The sequence below is a fragment of the Varroa jacobsoni genome, unplaced genomic scaffold, assembly GCF_002532875.2.
Source record: "Varroa jacobsoni isolate VJ856 unplaced genomic scaffold, vjacob_1.0 scaffold_795, whole genome shotgun sequence".
NCBI lineage: Eukaryota > Metazoa > Arthropoda > Arachnida > Mesostigmata > Varroidae > Varroa > Varroa jacobsoni.
Genome location: NW_019213697.1, coordinates 1 through 26,497, shown reverse-complemented (window position 1 = coordinate 26,497; position 26,497 = coordinate 1). Strand labels below are relative to the sequence as shown.

The 26,497-nt window shown below is 40.0% G+C and overlaps 1 protein-coding gene across 5 annotated transcripts in view; it reads left to right on the top strand.

The window, feature by feature from the left end:
* Positions 1-25,314, top strand: part of scaf6 (SR-related CTD associated factor 6) — a 39,074-nt gene extending 13,760 nt beyond the window's left edge. For 2 of the 5 annotated variants that reach the window (XM_022839286.2, XM_086969827.1), the window contains 11 exons: positions 12,186-12,269; positions 18,124-18,578; positions 18,743-18,946; positions 19,172-19,337; positions 20,082-20,299; positions 20,466-20,751; positions 20,952-21,145; positions 21,422-21,621; positions 21,848-22,117; positions 23,766-24,001; positions 24,982-25,314. In XM_022839286.2, coding sequence (XP_022695021.1) covers positions 12,186-12,269; positions 18,124-18,578; positions 18,743-18,946; positions 19,172-19,337; positions 20,082-20,299; positions 20,466-20,751; positions 20,952-21,145; positions 21,422-21,621; positions 21,848-22,117; positions 23,766-24,001; positions 24,982-25,085 — 2,417 coding nt within the window. In that variant the 3' untranslated portion in view covers positions 25,086-25,314. The remainder of the gene's footprint in view (positions 1-12,185; positions 12,270-18,123; positions 18,579-18,742; positions 18,947-19,171; positions 19,338-20,081; positions 20,300-20,465; positions 20,752-20,951; positions 21,146-21,421; positions 21,622-21,847; positions 22,118-23,765; positions 24,002-24,981) is intronic. The other 3 variants (XM_022839288.2, XM_086969828.1, XM_022839287.2) reach the window with 2 other exon arrangements.
* The last annotated feature ends 1,183 nt before the right edge of the window (positions 25,315-26,497 follow it).

The window sequence follows — 26,497 nt, the reverse complement described above, 5'->3', positions numbered from 1 at the left end:
AAGGCTTACGAGCTAACCGAGACAGGAAACGGGTGTTATTTGAATCTGAACGGGAATTTGTTGACGAGTTAAGCTGTCGTTCTGCGACTTATCTTTGTTGTTTGGCTATCGCATCGCCATTTGATTATTTTAGAATTAATGAAGCGATGTTTCTATTACACCTACGGCAAAGAACAACGTGTAGTAAATATAAACACCGCAAGTACACTGTCCTCCGTTTCCTCCTTTTTTTAAATTATACCTTAATCTATTCGAGACGGAGCGTTCGCTGCTTTAAGTAATTTCCAGACTAGGAGCGACGCAGTTACTGTAAACCCTGTTACGTACGTCCTTTTACAACAAATGGCTTCACCTTCAGACCTAAAATTCTAGCTCTTTCGTTGAATTGTAACGAAATAGCTTGTGTTTGTCTATTTTGTGCCATGAAACTCAAGTGGCGATCTTTCGCTTCACAGAATTACTCGGGACATTGATATTTAACGTCAGATATGTTTTGAAGATGCTACGCATCTATCGGTTGTCAATGCAGGTCTAAAAAAAAGTCGTCGAAATTCCAAAATCTACTATTGATCTCATGTATCTTAACGCAACAACTGTCCATTATAATATAACTAATCGTCACGGTAAGGCGCATAATAATCACGAACTCTACGCTAACTTACGTCAAACCTACCTGTGCATTTCAACTAATTACCCTAGTAGCGCAGTTGCTATTTATCGCTCACTCTGTTAGTATTCCGTAACTCTAAAATGGCACCCTTTTTCGACTATAAACCCAATGGCTCGGGCTTGATTTTGTTCTTATATAGTATATAATTGTCGCATAATTTTTACGATGTAATCGCCACTCTTAGAAGAACAATCGGTTTGCTAATCCGCGCAGGTCATTCATAGATGAAGACAGTAAATAATGAGATTATTTTTATATCGCATGACATGGACACCTTTCGATCCTAACATGTCCTCTCCGCTTTTGTTTTTATCATAGATAGTCTTGCTAAAGTTACGTAGAGCTGCTTCAAAATTAATGCAGGTTACTTTTGGCGCTGTCACGCAATCGCTAGCGGGCTAAAAATCTGCTTTACAACTACGTTTGGTCCTTGTGTCATCAACAGTGTCCTCGAAGTTAGGCAGCGATCTCTGAGAGAGTCATTAAAGGCCCTGTGAGCGATTGATTCGTTTCACATCGAGAATTGCTTTACTTAGAGTGAACCCATCTACATGGGGACCTTACAAAACAAACCGCTGGATTCATCTATGGGACAGTAAATATGTTAGGATTGCACGTGTGCATCACAAAACCGGTAAATGAACAGGAACCGGAAAGTTCTACTACAGAAATCGCTATCTCATGTCCGTATTCATAAAACCTCTTATGGACGTTCCAATACAAGCTAAGAGATGCGTGCAGATTCCACTGCAATTGGTCTATTGCATTAACCGCAGCGCCTACTAATACTTCTCGTCGTCACGATTATCCATACAGATATGGAGAATTTGCTGGAATAAAGTTCTACGAGGTTCTCATTACGTTCTATGCAGGTATTAGTCTCGGATGTGGTGATTATACTTTTTCTTGATAGTCTATGAAATCCAAACGAACATCGAAAGTCTACTGGATACTCCTAAGAATAGAATCTGCTAAATATTGTAAAGAATAGTTCTTTACCGTTTCTGGTTTTTCTTCAAGATGGCGTTTTACGTCAGCTGTATATATATGACATGCTTTTTGGCGACACAACCGTCATCCGCTTGTTTTTGACTCAGCGGCCGCTTGTGATTGGCCGGTCTACGTGACTAAGGCAAAGCGGTGCGCGATGCTTGTGTAAGTGCGTGACTGTGGTAATGAGGCATTGTTGTTGTCGTTACTGTCGTCGACATTACCGTCGTCGTAGTCGTTGTTCTCTCGCAAAGTAAACCTTCCTACCTATCGACAACGTCCACCACGAATCGAGAGCTGCCTGCGTGAGCTACGCTATTTACGACGGCGCCGCTACGTTGTCGCCGTACAGAAACCTTTCAAATTGGTTAAAGGCCGCCAAGCAGATAAAGGGTGTAGCTACAGCACAAATGACAAGTTATGTTGACTCGTAACGATATACCATGCACAGGAAGAAGGAAGCCTTTGCGGAGGGCAAACTCAAGATTACGATGAAATCTTGATCACTTCTAAGTTGCATTTTATATAATGGCTGCACTATTGCTTTGGCCAATTATATACCTTGCCATCTGTAAGATTTATGATCTGCTAAAATATTGCGGAAGTTAGAATTCAACTGGATATTCGGTATTTTGTACGACATTCTTGGTGAAACGCATAAATGCTCAAAGACTGAATTTATCACAGTGACTGGCTCTGATCTCAAACAGAACTTAAGAACTTGTAAATTACTATCTTAAGCAAATTTGCAGTTGCCGCTGCAGAACACGGCTAACTGTTGCAGAGTAGAAGAGGAACTTTTCAATTTGATGATGAGAAGGATTGTTTAGTAGAATTAGCATGGCTACCATGATGTATAGGAGCACGTATTGCATATCTAAGCAATGCATGGCACCAAATGCCCGGATCCGTCACACTGGCCGCGTTTCGGTATGCATGCCTTTCTTTCTACTTTGCGGGTCCGACATTTGCTTACTTTTTACTTTTCTTATTGGTAAGCATCAGCCAGCACATCTCCGATCGTGTCTTTCTAGCTGGTATATTTAACGGAGAAGGCAACCTGAACGTCGCGCGCCGACGGGCTGTGATTCGTCGTCTATTGCTTAGAGAAAAAGTGAACATTTAGGAAGTCAAGAACCAATTCCTCTGTTTTTAAAGTGTCTGTGGTGTTTCTACTTGGCCTTCCACGTTTTCTGATTGAGGTCCTTACCAGATCGAGTCGAAAAATAGATATGCTGTCAATTTAAATGCAAGGCTGTTAGAGGTACTTAATAACCAGAGGTTTAAGAAAGCCTCGTTCAGTATTGCGGTAAAAGCACAACCTTTACTTAGTCTTCCAGAGTGAATTTTCTGTTGCAATGAATACAACCGACGCTTGTAGAAACTCAGAAAAGCAACTGAAACAGTGTAGATTTGAGACCTAAATACGGAGTAATCATGAGTGCGATTTTGTATGCACCCAATTAGCGCCTGCGCGATAGTCATTGCGGCCCTCAGTTGCTGCAGATGCGTCTGTTGACGACCGTGCGTCTATTTTCGAGCAGAAATGTTTGCGTGTCTTGGTCTGTCCCGTACGTGGATGGCCCAGCGATAAAGTTATATTAACGTAAATATGATCTAATACATAATAGGACTGAGTGCGTGGCTTACTGACCAGGGCACGACGGGGGCTGATGGTATACAGCGCCAAACACGACGCTGATCTACTTCTGCGTTTCTTACGACTTTTGGCTGCGTGGAACTAGACGTTTTCTCATCAGGAATCGACCCCCGTTTCAGTTCATAGCGGTTAGAGCTTGATGAAATGTCACTGGTCGTGCTAGGTTATCCATAGCAGTGTGGTCACACCTCGTTACCGCTTTGACGTACATTCATATCGCGACTATCATTGAAAGTAGTTTCCAGTTTACTGGTGTCGCATTCAAAATATTTATATTATGAGAAATGATATCCCTAGGGGCAAACTTTATGCCACCTAAGTGGTTAATTAATGTCATTTCGGTTTACATTCACATAAAGGTGTTCGAAACGGGACGTTTTGGTTTCTTATGATTATTCGAGTTTTTGTCCTGTGGCTTCTTTACAGCTGTGGTTAAAACTTCATAATGTAATCACAGCCACTAAGAATGCGGATCGAACTAAATCGAAGAATCGGCAAACGTTTGGTTGAAACAATGAGAGCTACAGGCTGTGATCATGAGCTGAAGGTCGAACAAATCCAGCCTCGTCGGAAGCGAGATTTGTTAGTGTTATCCGCCGTCGTCTCCTTATTCATGCTCCACTGTTACCGCGGCTGATGCTACAGTGTAACGCTCATGGCCTCGCATTCGTATGGCCTTTCGTCCTGTAAAGACGCGAAGGAGAGTTACCTGCGCGTTATAAAATGTATCCGCGATTTGCTAATAGTTCCAAATATGAGGTCTGACGCAATCTTTGCTTTTTGCCGTTTATTATCGTCCCATCAATTCTTATTACGATAGATGTGAATTTACATAATAACTGATAACGGCCTGCGAACGGACATTTTTTTCACATAAAATATCGCAGTAGCAAATTAATCACTCTTTGAAATCGAAGCTATCCTTTGCATGGCAATATAAAATGTACCTATTTTAGAGTATTGCTAAAAATACACGTCACGCAAAAAAGGCAACACTCAGGATATGAAATTATAGTTATTTTCATTGAGAACACGTTGACACTTATTGGTAGTTTCGAGGAAGAATGAGTGCAGGTGTCAGGTAGAAGTAAAGTATATAAAAATCCATAGAAACAGCGCCTGCGGCAATGAGCTTTTCTGGTACATGTAAGACCACTTGTCTACAATCAGCCTAACTGTGTCGCTAGATTGCGAGCTGCGTAATAACGGTATCTAAGCTAAAAATGTCTATTCCGTGCCATAATTTCGTGCGTTATTTTATCGTTACCTTGTTAAAGCATGCAACGATACCGCTTATGGCGGACCGTAGCTCAATTTGTATTAAAATCTCTATTGTTTTGCTTATCTTGAAGCGTTTCGTATCACACGGGATAGTCACGGCTCTTTTATGAAATGGAAAATCAACGAATTTATCACAGCTGTTTGGCCTTTACTATTTTGCCTTCCATAAGGACGGAAAGACGCTCAACGTAATCAACGAATGAACTAGGCGAATACTTTTTCTCCGAAGGTATTGGATGTATCTGAAGTTAGGTCTCACTAAAAACTACACATAAAGTTTCTAGTTGTGAATTGCTAGGAGAGAGTTTGCACGAATCATCTACAAAGTAACCATTAACTACTATGCCGTACAATTGGCTCGTTATTATAACAACGCCACTTGAGTAATGATTTTGTGGTAAATCAGATGACTGATGGTAATTGACTAACTAATGATGCTCTTAAATATCAGGGTGTTTGTACCGACTTCAGCGGTGTCGTAAACCTAGCGAATAGCTTCGGTTTAAACCTTGTTGAACTTGACTCGGAGGACAGGCAATGGTTGACAGTCTGCCAAACGAGGGCATCAATGCGGATATTTAGAGTATGAAGCGCGAAGCGAAGGAGAGCGTAAGAAAGAACGCTGCTACCGTTGTTGCAAAGAAGATATGAACTGCTATCGATTGCATTAGTACGCGTCTCGATTTATGAAGTTGTTTACGTGTGCGGCCGTTCGTTCGTCTCAGCAGTTCGATTGCTGCGACGTAAAATTTTTTTCGTATTGTTCATGATACTAAACTGAGACCCGCCACAGTACCGACGATGACCTGGTGGCTGCTAACAATCTTTTGCCGGGCTTGTGAGGAGAGGCCTGCTTTTCCCCAAAGCCAGTAGAATTCGCGATGTTACTATGCACTTACTAGAGATCAATCGTCTCCACGCAATTACGGGAGCTTGCGCAAACGAGCTTGCAAACTAGCCTGTTACCTGTAACGTAATAAAAAAAATTGCAGTGCATGCATCCGGCCAAAGCAGGCCGTGTACACGGCGCAGGCTAAGGTTAATCCTGGATGAGACACGCTCGCTTCAGTTTTCCTCAAGTAGACTATGTTGCTGGCCATAACTACCCCTCTGGAGAATTAGACATGACTTAGGACAAGTCCTAATCGAGATGCGAATAGAACTACGCGACGACCTTCCTTAAAATAGCTGGCAGATGACTGGCCCAAATGAGGACAGTGATTGTGAAAGTATATGATGAATATTTGGGTGTCGAGAGTCTATTTAATCCTTGAAGGTCATGCATTTGCTAGCTAATTGAAAAGTGGCATTTTTCGGCAATAAGTTATCGACGACACTGTACGACGATGCATTATCCTACAGCAGTTCAATCTTATGTCAACCCTTCAATGCTACAAGGGGACACAATGTTGAAAAACTATTGACCGTTTTTCTAGCTAGAAGGTCGCAGACGACCGAATTTCAGGTAACATGGGTCGTGTCGGATTGTTGCCATTTCAAAGTTAAACCTCAGAGGTAGTAGCTGTTCTATAATTGCTGAGCTGCCTTTATTCGAGCGTAATAGAGGGCCTTGAAAATGAGTGAAATTCCCGCGAAAACTGGCTAAATTTTCTTTCTTAAGCATTATTGGGATGCTGTATACGAAGGAAGAGAAACCTACCCTACCGACGGAGTAGGCTTAGATTGATTTTTAAAGCGTCGATAGAAGCGCGAAGTGATTTGATGAAGAAACTGCTTGATCTTCCACCTTGACGATTGTCTGTTCTCGATATAGAAAATAGGTGACGGCATGGCTACTAGAAAATTTTGATCGAATTCATTGTATACTGAGTTCATAAGCATAAGGCCACTCATGTTTCAGTTATATACAATGTATAAAATATAATCTATGTAGAAAGTATCTCTTGGCCGGGACAGCGCCATTCCCTCTACTATTTGCGTTAAGGATTCTGTTGTTATAGGGTTGTTATCGAAGATGCTATACCACTAATAATAAGTTAACTTATTATCTGAACACTTGAACTGCAATTTTACTAGGACAAAGGCGCATATCTTGGTTAGGTCCATTGAAAAAAAGTATGACCAAAAAAAATTTCGATTGAAAGATACTCCTCATGGTGACCAATTAAGTACAAAAGAGTTAAGAAAGACCGACCCGTAAATATTATAACATCGCTAGTGAACTAAATAGATATTACCAAATAGTTTTAAGTCGTTCCGAGAGAACTGGCCATAAAAAGAAGCTCGATATGCAGGTATCGTGCGATCCAACGCAAAATAATTCGGTCTGCGAGGCTCTACGGAAACGCAACGTGTTGGAGCCTGTTTTATGGCAGTTGATCCATAGATCACCCATAACAATAATGTGCAAAATATGAAATAAAGAAAAATGCGCTCTGAAAATGTGACAAGGCCCACCCTAACGTTAAAGAAGGTGGTGCGATGTTTTAGTGGAATTGAAAAGAAATCGTGTACTATTAGTTGCTGACGGCTGATTCGGATTTTTTTTTGTCAACACGTAACGTAACTACAACAGGCCAAGGAAACGGCTCAACCGGAACTAGTAGATTGGAAAAGCGTCGCTTTTTGCTATGACAACGCCAGACCACGTATATATCTAGCTACCGACATAAATTAAGAGAATGTAGATGGGAAATTTTAATGGATCCACTGTATTACCTAGGTCTCGCTTCATAAGATAATCATAGGTTCCGATTTCGGCAGAACCCCTCGAACGGTGGTAATTTGGTTCCACTGAAAGGATCCAAAAATCACTTGACACAATTCTTTGGCGAGAAACCAGTGAAGGTCTATAGGAACGGCATTATAGTGTTACCAGAATAATGGCAGGAGGTTATCGATCAAAATGGTGCACGTTTTGTTTAGAACTATTACTTTAAAATATAGAACATAACCTGCTTCAACTTCACCCTAATATAGTTTAATACTCTTTTAGTAACGCAATATATAACGAAATGTGAAGTAATGTGAAGATGTAAAGAATGGGCCTTTAAAACATATAATACATTTAAATAATAGTTTTAAAGGAGTAAATCGTATTAGTAGTTCGAGGGTTATTACGGTAACTTTGTGTATAAGATTTTCACGGTCGTGTCTAAGAATGAAAAAATCTAGCAAGCTCATTTTGAAGCCCTGATACGTCAACACATGATAAGATTCAACTTATTTTAACCAATTTAATCCTTAATTTGTTGTAAATTTCATACATGATTCAAAAAACCGAAACGATACAATTTCAATATGGTCGTAAAACCCCTCAGTCCGTAAACGACCGTCAAGCGATGACTCGTGCTTACAGCTGTTTACTCGTCGAAGTGTTTTGTTTAATTAATATCAAACGCGTGAGCTTAAAGAGGCATATGTCTTACGGCGACATCTTTTGGAAAGGCCTTTTGCTGGCAGGTCGTACGTGTAACGATGTTCATGCTAGGCGAATCAATTGGAGAAACCCTCACATATTCAAAACTAGGTAAACTTCGAGAGAAAGTTGTGACTCGTAAACCCAGTGCCTTACACACATATTTAGCTTGGAAATACAATCTTATATACCGCGTAGGAACCGAATATATATGTTATCTTTATGCACATCCTAAAACTGCAAAAAATATGTTTAACTACAGAACCGACTATCGTATATACTTTTCCCGTAAATATCACGGGAATTGCGACAGATTTTTATGTAGGGCCGAACCTACGTACCAATATCTTTGCTTTCGGCCTTGGAGTGTTTGTAGAGGTTTGCTTCGGACGCTGGATTCTACGTGTAATTAAAAATTGTTTTCTCTAATAAATCTACATATAAAATCTGCAATCTTTTCTCCAGACTGCAGACTCTGTATGTAAGGCTCATAATTGGACCATCGCGAAAGTGCATACCTGGAGAATCTCAGCTTCAGTTTCTACGGATTCAAAGTTTTTTATTCGTCAAGGATAAGCATTTTTTCTGCTAAATTTTTTTCTGCTAAATTTTTTTCTAGGCCTCGAAGAAAACGGAAGCGAATGCAAATTTTAATTGCGAGAGCTTTCAAAATGCGACTTATTTTTTTTGTATCAGTTTGAAATCTTTGAATTGAGCCAGAATTCTATGCAATAATTTAAAGGCAGTCCAGAGGTTGCGTACAATTTACGATTAACAATTACACGAGCTGGGGGTTGAAATCGAAAGGGTCTCCTATTAATCCGAAAAGAAAACCTAGTTTTTCTTAGAAAAATGTGCAACTAAATTGTATGAAGCATAAGGGTCCACAGAAAATATCTTCGAACCAAATCAGACGTATAAAAATCTGTGTCATTTCGTTTATATTGGATTTACACTGGCTGCTCTCTTTTTGGTAATTAACGCTTAAGTTAGCGCTTGCCGTTTCTAAGTTGTCTGTCATGGACTGCGGGATGTTTCACAGTGATTGCACTGCCCTATTAAACCGTATCGACAAGAGTGATACAGGACGTAACTCATGACGACAGCTTTTGTCTGTGACCCCGAAAGCGCAGACTCGCGGCTAAAATAGCGCCAAGTAAATTAGTTCAGTACCTTGACGGGCCTTATGAGGACACTAATATGTATCTGACAGACAAATACACAGATGCAGGTACATCACATTGTATAGCACGATATAGTAGTAAACGTATGATCATGGAGGAAAGATGAATCAGAGAAAATGGCTTCCATTAGGCTGACCCAAACTGTTTATAAAAGATCGTGAGCTCGGTTTGTCGAAGAAGTATTGAAGATGTTATTCTTGTTTAATTGTAATATGGAGGTAGCACCGAATCGCATGTTACGAGGGGCATTAAAACAAGCAAGCTGATGTAACAAAACAATATTTCACTCTTACTCTGAAATGACCTCCACAATCTCCAAGAAATAATTAGGTAAGAATGGTGGTCGGCAACCTTTTGACGCGATGGCAAGTTCAGTTCAGTGCTTGCCCATCGCAGGAACTGGTTCGACGTAAAAGATCGATTTACGTTGAAACGAAGCTTCGCCGACCTTCTCATACCAATTGAAATTTTACTTGAACAGTCTACTTTTTTTATAGAAATATTTCACACAAAAAGTGTCTATCAAGCCCAAGGAATATTAATTATACTGAACTATAGTTCATGATAATCATGGGTCTGTTACTCTGGGATAATTATGGGTCTGGGAGTTAGATTTTACAGAATATTGTCGATTTTGAACTAAATGCCAATCGTCATGCGTATATACTGTCCGAGGACGTCGATGTTTAAAGCCTTCAGCCTTCACCACGAAAGCACGTTTGAAGTCAAGTAGTATGGGTTGGCATGATGTCCATATTATCTATGGCTTGGTTTGGCAAACTATGGCGGGCCGTTTTCCTGCGGTCACTCTACGATGGGACCTGACTACGAATCCCTTCAATTAAAGTTAGCCAAAAAAAAGTGGCAACCTAGGTACTAAATGAACCTAAGGACTACTGAGGTGAGAGCTGTTTCAGAGCGTTCAAATGTTATTTCAGTCAGCCAATAATTTTTAACAAAAAAATACAGAGAGAATGCAGGCCAAAAACAGATCTAGAGTACATATATATATATATATATATGTATATATACAAGCAGCTAAAAAAAACACACAGTAAAAGTTTTATTTAGCTATGAGGCCTTTTTGCCTCTCTGATTTGTCTAAAGCAAGCATAATTCTTTGGGCGTTCGTAATTCTGATGTCTTGTGGATTTTACAATGGTAATGATCAAGACATTCAATAGATATAATAAAACTACAATATGTTAAGGCATTGAAATGTAAACATTAGACGATACCACATTCGGCAATATGTCTGCATTAACCGAAAAGTTCCAAATCCCTTGGGCAATATAAACAGCGAAGCATAGTAATTACGATGGAAGCGAGACAAAAATGAATATATTTGGGTGGTATTTCCACCACTCCAAGTCCGGCATCATCAATTAACAGTTGGAACTTGACCATATCGGACGCATCAGGTGATCCACTGATCAGTCGAGTCTCTATTTCCGTTCGCTCGAATCATTTCTCTTGGTAGATCGTTGGCGGTTTTGTAGCGACGTTCTCGTTTTGGGACGGGGAGAGGCATCGTGATCTTAAATGAATTGGGGATGACCTATTTTAACAATACGTCGCCGCCATCTGCCGAGCAAATCGGGTGTCGATAACTATTTTTCGATGCATCAGTGCAGTATTACATTGTCTTACAATTAGCCTAGTGGTAAATATAGTAATCTACATATATGGTAGTTACCAGCTTGTTTTTTACGTTCCGATTATATGAAAGCTTTACCCTATGATATTTGCTGTCGGATTGGCATATCTTGTAAATAAGCAGAACTTGTACACATCCTGTTGACGTACGTCTTCGCAGCCATAGTCTTTGTTGGTAATGATTAGGACGCAACATTCTTGGGGGTTTGTTGCATTCATTTCTATTTGGCAAAAGCGTGCAACCCCTAATATGATACGCTCCTGATAAAAGGGACGTCGTAATGTTCAGGGCAGCGAACGTACAATGTTGAAGGCTTTCTGTGTTGCTGTGATGGTACGCGTTTGAAAATTACGAGGTAGAATTTAAATAAAATAGGGTTCCAGCGATCAGTCAAACCGGGGTTAGCGAATTCCACCCATCGTTCACTCATGCAATTTCTTGCTAATGTAGTTTCTTATAGAGATATTCTAGACCGTTATGTCGGCTGGCTTTCGGTATCCTAAAAACAATACTTGTAGAATTGAAAATGCGTTTTTGCAGCCACCATTGGCGTTACATCCGAGACATTGTAATTGTGGCAAATTTATTTTACATGAAGAAATGCAAATCAACTTGAAGCTGCTGCTGTTGACGTCGTCTGATTGGTAGAAAGCAATCATACGCGATATGAGCTCGGTCACGTAACGATCATGGACAGGCAAACACTCTTGCAGGAATTTTATTTTTATGTTTAATGTATAATAAGGTAATATCCTTTCGGCTGCTTTGCGAGCATTATCCTGCACAAAAATCACATTATTATCTCACGAACTAAGTCATCAGTCTAGCAGACGTTCTAAAAAACAATTGTATTTATGGAAGTATAGCCATCCCTGCTAATTATATTGTTTTTTTCCCGTAAGACTCCATTCCCTTCGCTACGATCTTAGTTTTCCTGCTCTCTGAACATAGGATATCTCGATAGCCATCGGCTCAAACCTACTCAATGAATATTAGCAAATAATTTCGCAATCCATACACACAGGATGTAACTGTAAGGTAACAACAGTATATAAATGTTGACGACATACGTTGATCACTTTATGACATTTATAAGCATGACGCCTTCGTTTTTTCTGACCAGGTATAATTACACATTTTTCGAACATGCCGGAGTTTATAAGTCCAATCTATTGTAACGGACGCATTACACTTACATGCGTAAGTGCACAATGGTGCCTGGTAGTCGGTACTTTAAGACAAAAAGTATTTTTAAATATATTTATCTTGAAAATACGCACACGCGTACTATTGTTGGCTAATTGGTTGTCTGATTCATTAATTTTATGGAGAGGAACATAAAAACTTACTATTTGCTCTTTAAGCTCTTGTTGGACAACGGGGCCAGGACTTCCACGGAGCATGGCCGAATACCTACCCCTCTCATCAAGGACAAAACACTAATTGTGGTAATATAACTGCATGATCACTATAGCATACTCTTAAAGTATTTGTTGCACGTCCAAAAATTATTTTTTTTTCGAAAAAATGATGATCACCTTTTGTCCGTTCTTTTTTTTTCGGAGAGAACTCATGACGGAATCTTTATCAGGGTCAAACATGGCAGGAATGAAGCCAAACATTTGTAACTGTAAAAGTCAGATGTATTAAAACCGAAGAGACTACTTCTTTAGAATTTAACGGTATCCAATACGTAAGTCACATAAGTCATATAAAGGAAAGGTAATTTTTTCTGCGTGAAACGTAATAGCTCAGTAAGTTTTCGAAATTCTTTCAAGAAAATAGGTCATACTTTCCAGGATATTTTCGAATTTCTTTTTCTCTGGTCACTTTTGCCTGCAACATTATTTTGAATATTCGAATTAAGTTCGTTACGAATCTGTGAACTTTTGAGTATTGTGGAATGACTATTTCCATAAGAGAATATTCCAACGAGAAGGCCATGGCCTTAATGGAGCAGTCGAACATGATAAAAGTGAGGCCATATTGAAAATTACATTACGTATCCCTGCGGTGTGATGCTATAGCTTCTGTTTCTCGGATTACAACGTAACTGTGTGTTCGGGCGATAAGAACATTGCCCATGGCGTTTGTATCTAACCCCAACAGCATATTTATTAAATGTTGTTACTACGCCTATAGTTGAAATACTGTGTTTCAGATAAAACGAAGCGCACTAAATATCATAAATTATAATTGATCTTATCCACTGTATTTAGACCATTGTTGCATAAAAAATTTTTTGCATGTTTGTATTTATGTACCTGTCGTCGGATCGTTCTGATTGCTGACGTATCGATGGTAATTAATGTATCGGGATTTACATTCAAAAGTGGGTATTTAGTTTCTAGGACACTTTCGCAGCTTTCAAAAGGCGCTTTTTCGGAAAAATGTACAACCGAACAAATTCATTTGGTCGATGGGTATAGAGCAAATTTTACCATCATACATCGCAGAACTACCAAACCTATCATTCGATCAGTCCAGGAAGATTCTACTGATTTTTTTTACACGGTTTGTTATCTTCATAAATCTCGGTCTGATTGCTGCTCTGAATAAAGCCGAATTGAGCACAAGTGTGTTATGTTAATGGAGCTGCCTGGAAAGCTTACGCAATGATACAATTAACTTCCACCTAGAGAACACGGAAGAGCCGAAGCATTATATATTTCAGGTAAACCTAAGCTTCTGTCTGATTGGTTGTAGCTTATTGAGTTCTTTATTCGTAGATAAGTAGAGTAAGTCAAATTCAATCAATTAATTTGTATGCTTAACTTAAATAATAACCTTAAAACGTGGCCGGAGAGAACTTTGCTACCACATTGCAGAACCTGTTATTTCTTTCCCTTATTCTCAAAAAGGAGAAGGAATAGGCTGATTAGGGCACGCAAATGGTTAAATAAAACTTTTGTCTGTGACTAACTTCCATATAAAGTATCCGAGTTGATGATTTCCGTTTTAATTGTGCTGATATATAACATCTCGACTGCTCAGTGTGATAGAGTGAAGCAATAATATATTATATCACGTAAGAAAAAGTTGCAGAAAGGAAATTTTACGAAAGTCTTTAAATGGCTTCCAATAACCAGCATCGACTTTTTCAATTTGTTCTGCGCTCTTCCTGTGTCGTTCATTCAAATTTCCATTTATTGAGGGTGACATCGAAATATTCCCAAGGTTCGCAACGGGATTTCCTGCCGCTCTAGGCTTCGTTTTTGCGGCAAAGCTTGCATTCCGGTGACGTCTTGAAGCCTTTCGTAGGGAGTGAGATGAATTTGGGTTTCAGACACCTGCCACGGCGTTTTTTCATGGGTGCGACGATCTTTTAGACTCTTTATTCGGGAACCCCCAGGTCGGTTATAGATGGGTGTTATGACAAGATCTTTGTGGAACGTGTTTATCATCTATCCATATTTATTCATATGTGAGAATAATTTGCGTTGTAGTAAACTTACAGAGATTGGAGTTACCATATAAGAGAAGCCGGCTATAGCACTTTCAAGGTTCAAAACCTTCAAAGTCGAGTCGAAAAAATTTGTACATCAGCGAAGACATAATGGCGATTGGGGTTGAGGTAGTAAAAAGAGTCCGTGACGAGTTCGTTTAATGAAATTGCTACGGTTATAGGTAGCGAATAGGAACCTAATCTATCAACGCTTTCCTTTCGCTTTTCGCACTGATCCACGTCCTGCATTAATGTCAGTCGATGAAAGGAAGTACCTTTCCCTTGGAAAGTTACGAACCGATTGAACCGAAGTGGATAATCAAATGCCTTCGCGCCCCGTCTTCTCCCAGATTTTGCGATGGCTGTGCCCCTTTTTCGCGACAGACCAGCAGACGTTTTGCGTCGCCCCCTTTCGATACCTTAAGGTCAAGTACCTTTTTTGCCTGTAAATTAGTTTTATTACGATACAATTTCACCGTCATCTTGAAACACTTCATAACTTTAAGAACAATAAAAATAGGCCTGAACATACTAACGTCAACATTTCTACTGGTCTAAACATCTTCGTTTATACCGAAAGTTGCACGTAAGGGCATCAGATGATTACACAAAGTGGTGGCTTTGAGCATCAGCAGTAACACTAACGCACATCAATTTTTCAAGCAATCATAGACGTCATGGGTTTAAACTTTTGGCAGTAGACGGGCCGTTCGACAACACACAGATTTTACAAAAGTGTGAGTAGTGGCTAAGCTCTAAGTTGACGAATAAGCGTTAGTACGTATCGATTACGGGCCAGCCGCTACAGCCGGCCACGTACGTTTACCACAACGTTCCGAGGCGCAAGCTTTCCATTCCAAAATGCAGGGTGCCCATCTTAAGTAGCTACCACCCTGGTGTTGGCCCCGTCAGCGGGTTCTTAGCGTGCCCAGTGGCAATGATACCGAGCCATAACAATGACTAATACAATACTAATTAACAACGATCGATTCAACACTGTCACGTTGACACTTGGCAAATGAAATCTACCGGGTAGTTCCTATGTCAACGAGCACAGAAATTTGTTACTTGCCTATCTACCCATGGTAACGATTTTTCCCGGTACTAGACTTCTTTATGTGACGTAATCTATTTACTGTCGCTTATCTGGCCTTAACGCCGTAAACAAGTGAGAGTAGTAGTTGAAGTATGCAAATGACAACTTATTTAGGAAAAGCTTTGTTCGGTACTTTTGCTGTCTCACGTCAGAAACCTAAACTAGCGACTGCCAAACGCGTCAACCAAACTGACAACTGAATTGTCGACTATCACAAACGGCCTGAAAAGCACAAATTGTTGAGCATTAGTAAGGCGTGCTGGCTGGCTGGCTGGCTGGCCGGCCGGCCGGCTACATTACGACACAGAGAGGCGCGATTCAGAAAACCAATTGCTGGTAGTAAGCGTCTACGTAGGCAATGACCTTAGAATGAATATTATTGGATGATCACAGATCGATAACGAACCATAGTTGAACACGCATGACCGTGCTGTAGGACGCACGGGAATGGCCAACCGTTATTAACAGGCTTTTAGAGCTAGTAGCACAGCATAGTATGGCGATATATACTCTCTAATCACTCTCATAATATATGGTGTGAATAGAAGTAATAACTGCGGCCGATGCTAGTTTGATAAGCGGGTACCATGGCTTGCGGCTTATGCCTTCTGGAAAAGATGGTGCCCGGCTTTTTGGACAGAGCTTCCATGAAATACGTTGTGCGACATAACCCACATAATCGTTAATCTGGTTGTGTGCATAAAGCGAGTTCACCGATACGACCCCGACGATAGGTCCTGAACAATCGAAATACCCGTATTGTGAGCTACTGCAGTCGCAATAGTTATCTAATCGACCCCTCTGTAATTTGGTGACTCGTAGCATATCTTTTGTACGTTTCATCACTTATGGCCAAAATCAGTTAGACGAAAAACCCAATGCTATGATGATTTGCAATGGCTGCTTTATCCTGTGACTTCTTGTTTTTTTTCTACAAGTTGCTAATTCAGCAAATGCTTTTCCTCAGCGATCTTTGTTGTTATTGTGTATCTGAATTAAATATGCAGGCAGTAAGATAATTGCTAAAGCCTATGACATTTTTTTGCCACGGGTGGTGACCTTGAAAAGCCTGTTTATATATAGCAATTTTTGCACCTGCTGAAACATCGTGTTTTCTTTGAGTCCTTATGAGCTATTCACTTAAGCTTATTTAATAATATTCATTTTTAAGCATTGAATAAATTAGGAAAAAAATCGAGGCCAATTCAGCGCTAATTTATCATAAGTATAAATAGATGCTAAACTGCGATAAGCGGCATTTCTGTACACAGTTATTACCATTAGATAGCAAAATTGCATGCAATTTCAGTGGGTTACTTTGATGGCACACGAACCTTTGAAAAAGATCACAGCAAGGGAACTTTTAGATCACTGGCCATCACTAGGTATCTACCGATCGTGCAATGTTAAAAGTGGAGAGCTATGGAAATGGAAACTACCGGAGAAAAAATAAGTACGAGACACGATTAATGACAAATACTGTACATGTAATGCCCAGTGGCAAATGTCGATTTCTGAATTCACAACGCATCGCTGACGTAGCCCACTTTCTATACGTTCTGATTTGGTGCGTTATACCTCTTAACACTATCCATTATTAATACTATATTATACTGTGAGTTATTATAGAATAAGTCATTCCTAATATCCAATAGCATACATTTAATTAGATTTAATTAGATAGAGATTTAATGTTAGGTTACATTTTTACCATAAAAAAAAGGTTTGCACTCTCGAATGAAGTTTAGCGGTAGAACCATCCGATCCCAGAACAGAAAGGCATTCGGGCGTTCAGCGCCTCCCACAAACACTTTAGTTCCGATAGTGACAAAGCTTCTAAATCTGTAGTTCTGTAAATGTAATCTCGTAGTCTAGACCTTAGGACTATAATTCCACATGCCTATCGCTTAGCCTTTACTATGCCATCAATTGTTGTAATTAATTCAAATTTAACTGAAATTTGATGTTGGCGTCGTATATATGTATGTATATATATATAGGATATAAAATTTGATTGTACAGAGTTACTTCATAATTTTTTTTAAATAGAAAGAAACTTATATATCGAAACGAAAATCCCGCATTGGTTCGGTGCACCTGGGGGTTTATTCGAACAAAACCTGTAATCACTTTTTATTTTGGTAATGCGTTTATCCATAATAGGGACACGTTGTAGTTTGGGTTCGAGACTGGGCAAAGACAATTTCATTTTGGGTTTAGAGTCAACTTATGCCCAAAAGCTATGCCCAGAAGCAACACTGGACACAAAATTCTTGAATTATTTTTTATTCTCAAAATCATTCAAGTTACGACTATTTCGCTTACTTAGTAGCCATAAACTGCAAAATATCAGCTAGAAACAATTCAGTTGCTTAATAATATATTAGAACCAATTGATAGAAAGCTGAGAATCTGATAAAGTACATACTGTTAGCCTGTTATGGCGAAATCTCGCCCATTCTAAATTTAGGTTAGATAACTTGGCGCATCTTTTAACGCATGTAACTCAAAATAATGTAAAGAAAGTTAAAATGCTTTTGCCTAACTTACACAAGAAACAATATTGCAATGCTTTCCCTGGAAAATCATGACTGGTACAGTTTCTTTTACCGAGCTTAAATATGGACGTTAATTATGACCATTGCTAGACTCCTTATCAACTGATAATGTATCTGACATAGCTGAAGTCCATGCTGTTACTTTCAGAACATCTTGCGTAGCCATAGATCATGTCCTTATAACTTTTTTTGTTGTTTTTCAGTCCTTCGACTTCAAAATCAAGTCAACAAGCCGCTGGTGCGATCTCCACCCCGAAACCAGAATCAAGGAGCACCGGAGCCATGGGCAGACGGTCCGTCTGCACCCTGGGGCCCACCAGGAATGGGAGCAACACCAATGGGAGGTTCTCCTATCGGGCCAGGGCCAATAGCACCGAACATGGGAGGACCACCTGTTGGTCCAATGTGTTCTATGGGCCCTCCCCCATGCGTACCACCAATGGGAAATTTAGCAACTACCCCTGGTGGTCCAATGGGCGGAATGACCGGTCCGCCACCAGGTGGCCTACCAATGCCCCCAATGCTACCAGGGCCTCCTCCTCCCCCTGGAACAGATTGGGTTCCTCCACCAGGAACCAGTCCAAACCTTAGTTCTACAGGGGGTGCTGGAAATACCGAAGTCATCGAAACACTTAAGAAACAGATCCAAGAAAGTCAGGTGCATATATAAGCCTTACACTTGTCTGAATTATGCCTCGACTCATGACCTTAGTGTATATATACAGGTTGCTAAAGTACACTTAGTCCGTATACAAAAGCGTAGGCTCATTGACGTCACGCGTATGAATCCCATTTCAATAGGCATTATATTTGTTTCAACAGGCCCAAATTCAACAGTCCGAGGCCAACCTGGCAGCCCAACATTCATGCCTTATGTCAGGCCAGCAGCGAGTCCTTGACGAAGCATTAAAGGATGCTGTCAAGGAAAAAATTGCGGCTCGCGCCAAAGATTGCGGCCTCGAATTGGACGAATTCGACCGAAAACTAACTGCCGTAATGGAAACTTGCACGAAAGAAGCCATCTCGGTATGATGGAAGCTTTTTTTATGGCCTTCAATACTTGAATACTCTCGTTGTTGTTCATATCGACTCTGTACTAATCTTAATCTTAACGTGCGTGCATGTATGCTCGTTGGTGGTTTATGTGTGATAGACTACACGTAAATGTGTAGTATGCTTCTTCGAATAAAGGAAAAGAGCGTTTGAAACATCTCTTGTAGTCGCCTTGTGATCTATTGTTTGTTCTCTCAGCACGGAAAGACGTGGATACTTTCTCGTGCAACAGATCAAGCTCGGGCACAGGTTGTAGCTGAGCACCTACTCCGGCGGGCAACTGAAGCAGGGACAATTCCATTCGAGCATAAACTGCACATTGTTTATCTCGTTAATGATTTGTTACATCATTGTCAACGGAAAGGCGAGTAATACTCGGACAATTTGATAAACTTACTCAACTGGGAACGTAGATTTTTAATGTTCGAATGTCTCAATAGAGCTCGTTCTTTTGTCATATTGAAGCTTGTCATCGTTCAGATTTCGGACTATTTGCTGCTGGTGGCTGCCGTCAGTGCAAAAGATTATTAAATTCACATGGAGAATATTTATAGCTTTGTAGAATTACACTTTGGGTAGTACTTACTTTATGTAGTCAACGTGATGCTCGGGATAAAGTAGAACTAGTAGAATCAAAGGCTGCTAATCTAAGGCGTCTTTTTTTAGATTGGTTTATTTAATAGTATTACTATGTTCAAGTTCTATACCGAATTCAAAATTGTAAATAAATAACCTCACTCCACACTGCTTGTTAGAGCGCGCGGATCGATAGAATTCGATGATGCCTATACTTAAGTACGAGCTGTCGTGATATTTATGAGCATTATGTCGTCGATACTAACGACCCAAGAGTGGTAATATCGTGCAGTTCTAAAGTTAATTAAAGGTTAATTAAACTTCCTTGAAAAAAATAATAACAACAATCAAATTAACGTATTTTCCTTCTTCAATATAATGAACGCCACAGTTGCACGATCCGTGCTACACACAGTTGTTCGAAACAACGGTGCCATGCAATCCAGTCTGACCGAATAATGAGACGTCTAGCACAATTTCAATAACCTGTGAATTAGGGATATGCAACAGATCACTTATATGTCCTTAACAGGTCTGGACGTGATGAGTCGAGCACTTAAGGACATCGCCGTTCCTCTGTTTTGTACGGCATGTAATGAGTGTCCGACGGATCGCTTATGTAAGCTAGATAAGCTACGAAATCTGTGGACGGCGAATCAGTACTTCGACGAAGGTGTCGTCGGTCAACTCAACGATCCTCTGCAAAGTGCTGCCAACTATCGGGCACGGCTCATTGCAGAAAATCAAGACGTAAGTGTAGTTCGGTTGTACAAATGTCGGATAGCAGCAACTTTTACATACTTTTTAGGGATTTCCACGTTCTATGATGACTATAGGTTGTAATTGTACAGTTGTGTGGTCACTATTATTTGCATTTATGGCTCCTTTTGTTCACTAACCGGTTGTCATTTGACAGGTGCTGCAACGTGCCACAGCGGATGTTCAGGCGAAATACGCTGGCTTCCAGAAACAACACATGGATTTCGTGGCGCATCTGACCCAACAGGTTGTTCGACTGCAAGCTGACCTGGCAAGAGAAGAAAGTCGGCCTCCACCTCCGCCTCCTCCTCCTAGGGAGTCTCCATCTCAAGGAACACCGTCAATCCCTCAAGGAACCCCAGGGCTTCCAGGAATGCCTCCGACTAGTAATCGTTGGAGGCCCCAGGCACAACCAGAAGTAAACGGAATGCGTTCATATGCTGGTATGTAGATATTTATATATGTTAGGCGCTGCTTCACAAAGTCGTTCTAATAAACAAACATCCCATGCGGACGACGTGTAAGTAAGTTTACGAAATGTTATTATTATTAGTTTTTAGCTGTGTATAAATAAGCGTCAAAGTAATTCAAGTCGTACCATGATGAAATGATAACAACTGTTTATCAATTGCCAACATTACAGAGAGGCGTGAAGGTGACGTTTTAATGTACTCTGGAAGCGGGGGTGACTACGGTGAAAGGCGGGACCCCTCAGAGTATCCCTCCCAGGGGGGCTACGACTATAACTACGTCCAGCCGGAAGTAATGCCCGAGTCGTTTGTGCCCGATCTACCCTATTACAAACTTCCTGCTGGTCTCATGGTACCCGTAGTCAAGGTGATTAGCAATCCTTTCAAAAAGTTCATACTATAGCCAAAGATGCAGGATTTTCTAGCATTCGCCTCGCCAATGTCTAACTATTATTGACGATTAAATATAATTATTTCGCGACTTCGGGAGCAAATATAGACGGGAAGAACGCTTTAATATTTGGCGAAAAATTGTGTGATTCCTTTGTATTGTTTCGGACTACGGTTTCGTAATCCGTTGTAATTAACTTTTGAAGCTCTCTATTGTGACTGTGGTATTTCCATTCTAAATAACGTCACGTAGCTGTCAGATTGCACTTACGAAGCTTTAAACCCTGCTGAGCTTCGACTGCCCCCGAAATTACCGCCCAGCGAGCATCTGCTATCAGCTCTAGAAGCCTTTTATGCCCCACCATCGCATGACCGTCCACGAAACGTCGAAGGCTGGGAGCAACTTGGCATTTATGAATTCTACAAAGCAAAGAATGCGGCCAAAGCAGAGAAGTATACACACTTACAAGCCTCATTTTGCATGATACTGCTTCGAAAGCGATCACGAGAGTTATTCTAAATTGACAATAGTAGGTGCTAGTTAAAGTCCTAACAGTTATGCTGGTCAAGATAACTGTACTAATTAAAATGGATACAACAAATCAAGTATGTTGTCCTATGTTCTAGTTGCGGTTTGGTATCAATACTGTGCTCTTTTAATTGTGATGTTGTCATCCAGATACAAAGATCAACCGATTCCACAAGACGGCTATACCTCCACTGGGGAATCTGATGAAGAAGCACAACGCCTCGAAGATGTCGAGCGTTCAGAGAGGAATCGGCGCAACGCAGAGAGAGAAGCACGCCGAGTCGGTCGAAAACGTTTTCGAGAAACTCCGCCACCTCACGAAGAAATCCCTAGCTTGTCACCCAGTCCACCACCGCCAAATCCGCGCGATAGGTCTGGCGAGAAAGATCGTAGCCCTAGTCGATCAGAAAGATCCAGAAAGTAAGTTATTACTAACTCCGGCTAACATCATTAAGAGCGCTTCACAGATTTCGTTCAAATGAAACAACTTTTAACCGGCCCTTCAAATAGATTAATAATAAGACCTTTTGAACAGGATAAAATGAATAACAAATAACAGTTGGTCGTCGAATGCATTTGTGTACCATATTGTGACTAAACGCACGGAATGATATGTAGCCTATTAGCATTACTGTGATTATATAAAATTGGGCTTAGTGTTACCCGTCCGTTTTCAGACTCTTAAATGTAAAAGGTTTTTTTAAATAGATGTTTTCTAGTATATGTTATTATTTAGTATATAGGAAACTCTTAACGGCTTTAAGTCGCCTGAGTAAAACGGCTCGTATACTTGAACTTCGGAGTTGAGTGAATTTTTTTGAGTAAGACCAAACGGTGAAGCTTTCGTGCAATGCGCGCCGTGCGACAAGAGATTTTCGGGAAATAGGGATATTTGGACGCTTAGCACGTCACGAACCAGTGTAATCACGACTAATTACGCGCATACACTCCATCAGTGATTCAGACGCGGACAACAGATACAGATTCATGAATTTGAAACCTTTTTACAACAAGGCATAAAATTATATGGAAGGTGCAGGACGTCTGCCATCTACTGACAGTTCCGTCGAATATATCGGTCCTCGAAAGAACTGACTTTGCGACGTCTGGGTCGACAAAAATTTTAACATTAAGTTTATACATTGGCAATGTATAAACCTCTGTTATTGTTAAGAATAAACTTGTCAACGTTTCCAATCTTGTTGCCCGATGCAGCTAGAGCTGTGTGGAAGATAGGAGCTGGGAATGTTTGCGTTCTTCTACAATCATCTCGTTCTTCTAATACGCACAAACATAGAAGAAGATTTTCAGTAGAGTATTTCTTCTTAAGAGATCTTTGGGTGAAGCCAAGCAATCCACCGAAGTCCGAATTCGAATGCATCACCTTGTGTATACTTAATGGAAAAAATTAAGGAAATATTTACATTTTATTTAAATGTGAAATTTGATAATTTTGGAAAAAAATTCGAAAAGACTATCGAATCCCCACTCTAACAAATTTTATATTTTCTGAATAAATTACCTAACGAATAGCTACAAAGTAACAGTATCTACTTTATGCCAGATGTGCATGTTTTGAAAAGAAAGCAACTTTGCATTGAGAGGCATTGTACAAAACTGGATTCTTTAATGTATACCTAGAAATGTCCTTCTTATTAAGGAAGAGACGTTACAAACCCTCATTATATTAATAGTATTGGCTTTTTGCCTGTCTTCCAAACAATAGATGTGGAGAACGGACGACATTATCCTGCTAATAAAAGGTCTAAAGTATCAATTTTCATTATTAATTATTATATATATTATTATATTATTCAGTAAAGTGAGAAAGCAATCGGGACGACCGCTGCTTAGAATGGTTAAAAAGCGGAAGGACCACCGAGCGTAAAAGGGCATGGAACATCCGTTTGTGTTTATCCGTCTTCTGACTTATTTATGTCGTTTCGTTACGGAGTCAACCTAAGTGTATTAAATAAAGGCAGAGTTGGAGGAACAGGCGAACGTGGCATTTAAATTAATAAATAACGTTCTATGTACCCCGTCCTTTCTTGCATGCAACTTGCGACAGACGTCGCAGTCAGCAGTCATCCCCACCGCGTAGACGCAGCCCCTCTCCAGAGATTCGGCCATCATTTGGAACTCCAGTTGCCCAAGTTCCTCCACAGCGGTTGGATGAAAGTAACAAGGGTCATCAGCTTCTGAAGAAAATGGGCTGGGCAGGCGCGGGCCTAGGCGCGTCTGAACAGGGCATCGCTGAACCGATCAAAGAAGCTGAGGTTCGCGACCGCAGTGATATGTACAGGGGTGAGTATGTGTACAGTATACCTTCTAAAGCAAAAAGTTTCCTCAATGTCTAATAATGCAGCCGACCTGTTCAGTTTACTTGTGCGTTTTTGCGCTTACGGAGCGAGGTATTGAAGTATACATTGAATGAGATGGTATGTATTAGTGAGGCTTATAGGATACTTTTCAATGACACAGTTAAATCTTGCATTTAAGAAATACAAAAAAAAAAAAGAGCACTTGAAATAGGCAAGTGACAAAAACAAGATTTTTTTGTTCCTCTAGAATAAAGTAGAGATAGGCATGAAAAAACAAACAAAGGTTGCTTGATACGAAAAGATCGTTCCACATATGGACGAGTAACCCGAAAATTGCACTATTGTATTTTCTAATAATCTGCTCTACCATAAATAATAGGTTCTCTGTTAACCTGGTGCATTTTTTATTATCCCAAACCTATGCATTTTCGGTACTCGTACTAGCGCTTAAAGAGCAGCAGCGCGGCAGGTGCTATTCAAAATAATGATACGTTGGGCTACTCGTTTTGCTAGCCACGTAAACGTTGCTAAGTTGGCTTTTACCAATTTGTAGCTTAGAACCAACTGCAATAAAGGGCTTAATTTTTGGCAGTACACGGTAACTCACAATGTTTTTAAATAGAATAATGGACTACTACCTCTAAACTTCGTTGTCCCTCCAAAACATATGACGCGAAGATTCATTTCTTTTGTCAATAGGCCGTTTCCAACCTGGTTTTGCACGAACTACGCCGTCATTGTGCTATCTCGAAGGGCAAACCAAAATTATAAGCTTATTCGCTGGAAAAGGTAACCTAAGACAGAGGGAACGTGTTGTCGTGTCAAGCACTTTGCCACAGAACAGCTTTAAGTCTTTAACAACAGCGCAAATGTTTAGAGAATTTTACCACATGTAGATATGTTTTGTATTTTCTAGGGATGGTATTTGCAAATAGCACTTATCATAAATGTCGTCGATTTCAGGTATTGGTATGGGAAGTTCTTCGGATGATCTGTATGAAAACTATCGAAAGAGTCGAGGCCAGCATTTCATCAGTAAAATGCGTGGAGCAGAGTCATCGCGCTAATGGGCTTGATGTTTTCCATGCGCAACTATCTGCTCGGTTTGCTGTATTGCAAACCTTTCCGAAGGCAAGCCAAACACAGTAATACGCTCTCTTTTGACGCCGGTGATTCGGCTGTCAATGCAGTAATGGGAAGACCTCCAACGTATTTCACCTCATGAAGAAATTAGTAGATAATTCTTCAATAAGTATTAATATCATAAATAAATTAAATGTCTACGTGAATTGTTCAGCCAGCTGTATCGTTAATTTGAGCAATGCCTTTGAGGTATAGGAAAAACCTAAGGGAAAAATTCGGGAAGGCCATTTGAGGGAGGTATACTGTTTTATTTAGAAATCGAACTTTATTCCTTCCCGATGCCTAAATCTTTAATTAAGATAACCAACTACCTTTGTTTTTTTACCATTACGTTCATTTCCTTTTTATTAATTTGCCCTATTTCTTGGAAATGATCACTTTCTTGCAATGAACCCACACTGCAACTTACATTTGTATAGAATTGATGTAACTGTAATATGTTGTGGTTCTAAACCGTGCCGAAATCTACGGACTCCCAAATGTTAAACTAGAAAAAATGCAATAGTTATCCTTAAAAGTTAAAAAAAAAAAAGGGTTATCTCTAGATGACTGTACTTCATCGCCTTTTGCCAAGTATCTTTGCTATCCAGTTAGACATGATTAGTATATATTCAAGTCCTTCCCCTACAGTTAATTTACTGATATCTAATGACGCCTGCTAAGGTACAGGATGACTTCCTAACAACTCATTATCTACGCCTCTATTAGCTACAAACCCGAATTGGGAATCGTTCGTCAAAGGCGTTACAATGATTTAAATTGGAGTGTTGTAGTTTGCATTGTTTCCTCAGAATAACTTCTTTTTGGCTGCTCGCTCAGATCCTTCACTTCTATGACTCACATTATATGTTTTTTATTGATATTTTTAAAATGATAGAGTAGCAATTTGCAGTTGTTGCGCGGACTTAGTTTTCTTGAAACCGATGTAATTGTCAGGCGTAGAAAAGGCCCAGCTGCAGGAAAAACAACACGACTGCCCGTCCTTCTCAATAATGATCACGGAAATAATTTCTCTCCTATCGGTATGTGTATCGACTCTGTGCGAAGGTCTATTCAGTTATTGTCAAATATGGCTTAGCTGGACCTTTCCTCAAACAGAACTTGAGTCCTACGATGATAATTTCCTAAGGAAAAAAAATAGGTGTTGAATGAGAAGTATTAATGGTATCACGGATGCAAATTTGTGGCTTTGTTACCGAATCGATCCTTGCACTAAGACATTTATAATAATGAATTAAGCGTTCCGTCACTGTTGAGCTGTCAGAGAAAAGATCCATCCGAAATGTAAGTACACATTTTTTCTTAATATATAGTTGATGACATTAGAGAAATGTTT